This window comes from Chionomys nivalis, chromosome 7 (genome assembly GCF_950005125.1).
Source record: "Chionomys nivalis chromosome 7, mChiNiv1.1, whole genome shotgun sequence".
Taxonomy (NCBI): Eukaryota; Metazoa; Chordata; class Mammalia; order Rodentia; family Cricetidae; genus Chionomys; species Chionomys nivalis.
In genome coordinates, this window is record NC_080092.1 from 78,981,093 (window position 1) to 78,989,163 (window position 8,071).

The following is an 8,071-nucleotide window of genomic DNA, read 5'->3' on the forward strand; positions in this document are numbered from 1 at the left end:
GAAATGTGTGTGTGTGTGTTTCTGCATGTGCATGAACAATAGGTCAGTTCCGTGACCCTCAGTGAGTGAAGTACAAAACACTAGCCTGAAAAAGCATGCCATCCAACAACAGCTTGGTTTTACCTGGGTAACTAATTCCACAGAGCCAATGTAGGTATCTGGGCGGAGCAATATATGTTCCAATTGTGTTTTTTTCTGATAGATTCTTTCAATAGACAGTCTCTTCTTGGCATCTTCATTTTTCTTTTTGTTCATCTGCATATTTTCATTTACAGGCTAGTCATTGGGGAAAGAAAAAGAAAACTGACTGCTTAATCATAACTTTATCAGAAATGATCAACAAAATACGCTAGTGATAAACTCAATATGCTATATCACAATTTGTCATCTGTTTGTGGGTCCATAGTTTTGAACAAGCAATTCCATTACAATCCTTGTAACTAGGCTCTAAAGTGTTTTGTGTGTGCAGAGAGGGAGATGGAACCCGCGACGTGCCAGGAAAAACGCTCTGACCTCTGAGTTTAAACCCCCCAGGCCTTTTTTGGTTGTTTGTCTTTAACTCAGGGTCCCATTAAGTAGTTTAAGCCATCCTCCTGCCTCCGTCTCCGGAGCAGCTGCCTTCACAAGCGTGTCCCGCTAGGTCTGGCTAGCAGGTGTCCGTTTCCACAGGTATCTTATTTCTCAGATCGAATACGGGGAATTTCTTCCCTGAACAGTATTTTGACGTCAGAAATAAACTACACTCGGTTCCTTTCAGCCAATGGGCAAATACCTACTGCGTGCCCGCAGAGTCCCGGGCAGACAACAGGCGGTGTTGTCGGCTAGCGAGGCCAGCCCGTGGCCACGCTCACACCCCGAAACGGGACGTTTCCCGAGCCACACGGCCGGCCAGTCCCGGGGCAACTGTCACGCTCTGCACCTTCCGAGGTGAGGGCGGAGGAGAAAAGAGGGCCACGGCACTCAATCCCATGCCGCTCGGAAGTCACACCAGGGCCGTGAGAACACAGGGCGGCCACGGGACGAGTGGACCCTGCCCCGCGAACGAGCAAAACGCACGGCCCCCTAGAAGTCCGTGCGGACGCTAGCATCTCGTGAGGGACTTCGCCCCGCCCGCGGCCCCCCGCGGCCCCCCGCGGCCGAGGCGACCGGGTGTCGGGATGCCGCCCGGCCGGTCGCAGGCCTGCCCTCCGCCCCGGAGCCACGGATGCAGAGGCGGCGCCAAGGCCCCATCACCCAGGCCCACCCGTGAGCCGTACCTGCAGCGGAGAAAACTCCATGGTGACGGTCCTGCAGGGGGGCTCGAGAGTCCCGAAAGCGACGAACTCAGGGGGGGTGGAACGAGAGGCGACCCGCGACCGGACGCTGCTCCACAGACGCGCGGCGGTTAGGATAGTGCTTTCCTACTTCATTTGAATCTCCGCCTAGCCCGCCCAAACCAGAGCAACCAATCACCGAGCCGCTCCCATTAGCGCCGTTTAGAGGAACCAATAGTAGACGGTCTTTCATTCATACCCATTGACGAGGCGGCCTGTTCGAATGGACCAATTAGGTAAGGGAGGCGGGAGAACCTTCAAAATGGACCAATTACTATAGCGCAGTTGTTGTATACTATAGTTGTAGCGCAGACTGACAGGAAATCTGACCAATGAGAAAGGTCTATGTGCTCTGAACGGAGTACTCTGAAGAGAGAAAGCGCTACCGGAGTGCAAAGCTGTCCTCAGCTGTCCGCCTGAATGAAATGATGTAGAAACGGGTGTTCATTCTTTATCTCAGATTCGCTAAAATTACAGAAATTCTCCCCTAATCGTTATGTAGGCAGCGAGAGGAATGGATATCCTTTTTTTTTTTTTTTCTTGAGAAAACAGCGCGAGTTCTCGGTCACTTTGGTTAGGGCAGCGACTCTGAATCTGTGGGTCGAGACCCCCTACGGGTTGCATAGCGCATCTTTACATTACGATTCATAACAGTCGTAAAATTACAGTTACGGAGTAGCAATGCAATTATTTTATAATTTTATGGTGGGGGATCAGCACACGTGAGGAACTGAGAACCCCTGGGGTTCCGGTTGTCATCCCACCTCCCCTCTCCAATTTATTTTCAATGACAAGAGAGTTCTTTCGCCGTGGTCTTAGACTTCCAAACATGCAAAATCTCCAGGAGCATAAACAACCCCTTGTGGAAGACGGCAGGATCATGACTGATAAAAGATTCCTTCATGCTTCTTCAAGGGAATGAGAAGCCGTCATGAGACGGAACCTCTCTCTCAGTCGGCCAGGGAGGGAACCCACCAGGGCTATGTACTGTGCCTTCCAGCGCACTGATCAATCTGATATGAGAGGTTAGACTTGGTGGCTTCTGCCTGTGACCTCACCACTTAGGAGGCTGAGGCAGAAGGATTACCATGAGTTCCAGAGTTGAGACCCTGTCTGCCCCCGCCACCTCCAGCCTCCACCCCTGCTAATTAATTTTAAAAAACAGACATGAAGTGCTAGGTTGAATTTTTTAAATATTTTTTATAATTTATTTATTATTGTTTTATGTGCATTGTTGTTTTGCCTGCAGGCATGTCCATCCAAGGAGGTCAGATGCCCTAGATTGGAGTCACAGACAGTTGTGAGCTGCCATGTGGTTTCTGGGAATTGAACCCAGGTCATCTGGAAGAGCAGTCAGTGCTCTTAACCTCTAAGCCATCTCTCCAGCCCCCATAGGTTGAATTTTTTTTTTTTAATAGATTTCTCAGTCTTGGTTGGTTTAATGAAGGCTCGGGAAAAAAATATAAAATTCCAGATATCACATAAAGTACATGGAAATCACATGTTCCATTTGGTTTCATACCACACATTGTTTCCCTTTTCTCTTCTTAAACTAGCAAATGGTTTATGTTTTGTAAAGATGTTTGAATTTAAAATGGTTTTAGTATTTTGATTCTTTTCTCATCTTAATCATGGATACAGCTTATTGTTAGTAGTTCTTATAGAAATGTGCATGCCTGACACGTTACCAGAACTGATAAGACTATTTTTTATGTATTACAGGATTTTATTTAGAAGTATGTTATTTATAACTTAAACTTGAATTCATATGATTTAATTAATTATAAAGTTTCATAATTTTTAATGCTTGCAAACAGTTAAAATTTAATGTTTTCTTAAGTTTTACAATTAAATTTTCATTTTTTTACAATTTATAAAGTCATAAGTGTTCATAATCTAAAATTATAGTATGGAGTTTGAAGTAGAAAGAGAAGTCCCTTGTTGCTCAACAGTTTCTCAGAATACAAGTCTTTTTTTTTTTTTTTTTTTTTTTTTGGTTTTTCAAGACAGGGTTTCTCTGTGGTTTTGGAGCCTGTCCTGGAACTAGCTCTTGTAGACCAGGCTGGTCTCGAACTCACAGAGATCCGCCTGCCTCTGCCTCCTGAGTGCTGGGATTAAAGGCGTGTGCCACCACTGCCCGGCCAGAATACAAGTCTTTAGACTCTTCTGCTCTTTATATTTCATGTCTAAGTGAAAACCTTGGATTTATCTGTAGCGGTTTTGATGAGGTGTGACTTAACACATGATTCAAATAATGATGGCGTATGGAAGTTAGGACCTTATTTCTCTCTCCTGGAAATGGAAGACGAGTCAGTCCAGGGAAGTTATAGAGATCTGCTCTATGATAAAACACAGTACCTCAGATAAGATGTCATTAACAGCTAATGATCATTTACACTTCCAGTTTACAGAAAGGAAATTGGGATGGAGGGAAGTGCCCAGGCTATGTCTACTCAGGAAACTAGCTCAAGTCACATTCGAGCTTAGTCATGTGGCCACACCTAGGAGCAAGGGAAATAGGGCAGTATGGCTGTAACTACGTAGTCATAGGTTGAATTTTTTATCACAGTTGTGTATAAATTAATACAATCTCGTTTTCAAAATAAGATATTTCTGGGTATGTTGGGGGCCAGAAGACCCTCAAGCCAAGATAGTTGACCACACTTCCTCATAGATCTTTTCATAACAATAGCTTGTCATTATGGCACAGCCAGCTGTGTCGCAAGTTCTTGGGGAACAGTTCAACCGCAAGATGTTCCAAAAGATAGGTTAAAAACAAAAAACAGCCGGGCGGTGGTGGCGTACGCCTTTAATCCCAGCACTTGGGAGGCAGAGGTAGGCGGATCTCTGTGAGTTCGAGACCAGCCTAGTCTACAAGAGCTAGTTCCAGGACAGGCTCCAAAACCACAGAGAAACCCTGTCTCGACAAAACAAAACAAAACAAAAAAACCAAAAAACAAAAAACAACTACTTCCTCCTTGGCCTAGGGCACAGTATCTTTCCATCCCCCTTACCCCTACCCTGCCCTGCCAAAACAGCCCCATATAAAGCAAAACCCTGCCTGCGATAAACAGAGCCTTGATGCATCTCAGTCTGACTTTGTCCTTCTTTACGCGCTTGGTTTCCTTTCCCTCTCCCCCCATTATTCCCTAGGTGATGCCTCCTCGAGACCCATAGATTACCTGGCCTGCTGGACGGGTCATGGGTACTCCTGGCTAGCCTGAAACTTGCTGCATAGACCAGGCTGGCCTTGAAATTCTGGCGATCCTCCTGCCTGTGGGGAGTGTCGGGGCCTCAGGAACGCACCACGACCTTGGCACATCAATTTTGACTGCGTTTGTATTTTCCTTTTCGCTCACGTGTTACACGATGCTAGACAAACATAGCAGCATAATTTGAATAACTACTAATTTGGCTGAACCAGTTCCTTCTCTCCACTACTTGTTGATTTGAATTTCAAGCACAGTTTGTCAGTTGTGTCATCCTGATGGAGAAAGCGTCTTCGATTTCCTGTGTGTGGGGGAAACAGGAATAATAATAGGCTGGTTGTGGCGTCCACACATTTAATTCTAACACTCAGGAGGTGAGGTAGTTGGATCTCTTGAGTTCGAGGTCAGCCTGGTCTACAGAGTGAGTGCTAGAACAGCCAGGGCTACAAGGAGAAACCCTGTCTTTGAAAACAAAACAAAAGAATAAATAAACAAAACTAAAAATAAATTTTAAAATAGTAGGCTATCTGGGCTGGAGAGATGGCTCAGAGGTTAAGAGCATTGCCTGCTCTTCCAAAGGTCCTGAGTTCAATTCCCAGCAACCACATGGTGGCTCACAACCATCTGTAATGAGGTCTGGTGCCCTCTTCTGGCCAGCAAGCATACAGACAGACAGAATATTGTATACATAATAAACAAATATTAAATAAATAAATAAAAAATAAAATAGTAGGCTATCATCATCAAGGAATTGATAAATTTAAACATTTTTCCCTTCCAAAAGAAACCTGAAGGCCAGGAGGTAGTGGCGCACACCTTTTATCCCAGCACTCGGGAGGCAAAGGCAGGCAGATCTCTGTGAGTTCGAGGTCAGCCTAGTCTACAAGAACTAGTTCCAGGACAGGCTTCAAAGCTATAGAGAAACCCTGTCTTCAAAAACCTAAAAACAGCCTGAGATCGACCAGGTGGTGGGGCATGCCTTTAATCCTGGCATTCAGGGGGGCAGAGGTAGGTGGATCTCTGAGAGTTCCAGGCCAGCCAGGGATACATAGAGAGACCCTGTCTCAAAAAGAAGAGGAGGAGTAGGAGGAGCTGGGGGGGAGGGGGAGGAGGGGGAGGGGGAGGAGCAGCAGCAGCCCATGATCAATTATTGTTAAATAACCCTACATGCCCAATGATGACCCTGGTGGCGAAGTCAAAGAGAGGACCAATGCAGAACCGCGATGTGACAGAAAGCTGAGGATGAAAACAGCTCACAGGCTAGGGTGCTTTGACATTGTTCCAGTCCTTGTCCTCAGTGTCTTCAGCCGTATTCTGGTCACTGTCTGTTGGGAAGAAGGGTGACATCAGTGCTTAGGGCCACTAGGTACTCAGCAGCTGGAAGACTGATTGGGCGGTGGGCTCCAGAGCCGGGGTGCCACTCTCTGCGCCAGAAGCCAGCCGTGCTGCCTTCTCCCCAGCACAGAAGCTCGGTGGGCATGCTTCCCAAGGGTGGTGTTTCAGCTGCTTCCCCTCCTGCCCTCCACTCTGAGTTCATTCCAGCGAAGTCCACACAGGACAACAGGAATTTAGTAAGCTATTCCAGCACTGTTTCCTGAATCTCAGCTCTCAAGTCTCCCTGAAGTCAGTTTAATCATGACTCTGTTTATTCTACTTTTGAAACAATTTTTTTTCTCTTCTCTTCTCTTCTCTTCTCTTCTCTTCTCTTCTCTTCTCTTCTCTTCTCTTCTCTTCTTTCTCTCTCTCTCTCTCTCTCTCTCTCTCTCTCTCTCTCTCTCTTTCTTTCTCTCTTTCTTTCTTTTCTTCACAGAGTTTCTTTGCATAGCTTCCAGAGGACCCTGTCTGGGGTGAGGGAGAAGGGGGGGGGGAGAGCGCTCCTCCTGCTTTCCCTATGGGATTCTACAAATCCCTTCTTCCAAAACTGCCTGAACACTCCTTCCTGTCAGTAGGGAGCCCTTTGTCTGTCTTTTTAATGGTAGCTAGATTCTCTTAGAGTGTATTTGCACCTATTTATTTATTTATTTATTTATTTATTTATTTATTTATTTATTTATTTTTGAGACAGGGTTTCTCTGTGTAACTAGCTGTCCTGCCTCTACCTCCCAAGTGCTGGGATTAAAGGCATATGTGCACTCCTTTAATAAAGCATTTGGCTGTTTCCTCCTGGGCGTTGTGTGTTTCTGGTCTCTCCAGAGCTGCAGCAAAGAGGTTAGGAGATCCTGAAAGCTCTGGGTCTCCATCATCAATCCGGGGCAGTCCTGGAGAGGGAGCGTCATTTCTTCCCTGCAGCCGGCTGACTGAGTGGGGGATTTGGCTCTCTCTTCCTGTCTGTCTGTCCCTGTGTCTGCCCCCACCCCCTTTACTGAGAATACCAGTCAAGTATTCTGTTGGAGTAGATCAGGAAATCCCCAGATCTCCCACAGAGTTCAGCCTCTGGGCTGCAGGTGGCGAAGGGAGAAGAGTAAGGGAAGTAAGTTCCAAGGAAGGGACTCAGGATCATTAACCCTCAAATCTACTGAGAAGTTCCCTCTGGCAGTGCGTGCCCTCAACAATTCAATGTCTCGGACTTTTGAATGAAATCCCACAGCAGTGCCGAGTTGCACTGGCATTTGTGTTAGATTAGTAAAATAGCTGTAGAGAGACGGAAGGCCGAGGGAACCTTGGGCGGGACCATGTTTATTCACAACCACAGGGAGGGGGATCCTTGTCACCCACGTGCGTGGATGGCCAAAATGAGGAAGATGAGGATGCCGCCACTGCCGCCCCTGATGGAGCAGAAATGACTTCTGTAGTGCTCAAGGGAATCTGGGAAGTGTAGTTTTCGGCAGGAAACTACCATTCCTAACTCTGAGAGGATATAAAAAAAATGCAGGGCCGAGGCACGACAGCTGTTTTCTGCGGAGGAGGGTCTTTGTTAGTGCATACAGTTCTGAATCCACGGGTGTGTGTGTGGGGACCTCTGATCAAGTAGCAGACCTATCTTAACTTGATCGGCCACGACTGGTCAGGCGATCGCCGTCCTGTATTCCTGAAGATAATGAAAAAAATAATTATCAGAGGGCTGTATGATCTGGTTAGAGAGTAAAAACGGGGAGGGGATTTTCTGGAAGATATGGACAGAGGGAGGAGCGGAAGCAGGAGAAACGGAGTGGGTGACAGTGACTGGTCCCGTTGCCAGGACGGCCGCACTGAAATAAGCCAGCAGAAGTAACAGGGAGCTGCTGCGTTTTGTTTCTCAAGAGAGAAAACGGACGACTGAGGCAAAGAATTGTATTTGGCCCAGGGTGAAAGGGATGGAGGTCATTTTAGCCCGCGTCTCCACGGCAGCGACCTAAACGGCCGGCCATTTCAGCCGATGTATCGGGAACAAGCTGTCGTGGAGTGGGCGCTATTGGGAAAGCTTGTGTGGAACATTTAGTTTGGGTTTAGGGTGATGTTCAGCAAGTAGAATATTTAAAAGACAGGGTAAGGGGGCTGGAGAGATGGGTCTGTTGCACAAATTGGTCTTAATAATAAAAACTCGGAGTCAGCTATCAGGGGGTAAAAGCT

General features: G+C 46.9%; 1 protein-coding gene across 1 annotated transcript in view; it reads right to left on the minus strand.

Annotated features, from left to right (window-relative positions):
* Top2a (DNA topoisomerase II alpha) overlaps positions 1 to 1,370 on the minus strand; it is a 31,366-nt gene extending 29,996 nt beyond the window's left edge. Inside the window, exons 1-2 of the mRNA XM_057775984.1 lie at positions 1,257 to 1,370; positions 124 to 276 (exon numbers count right to left, since the gene is read on the minus strand). Of these exons, the coding sequence (XP_057631967.1) occupies positions 124 to 276; positions 1,257 to 1,277 (174 nt within the window). The 5' untranslated portion in view covers positions 1,278 to 1,370. The remainder of the gene's footprint in view (positions 1 to 123; positions 277 to 1,256) is intronic.
* Between the last annotated feature and the right edge of the window lie 6,701 nt (positions 1,371 to 8,071).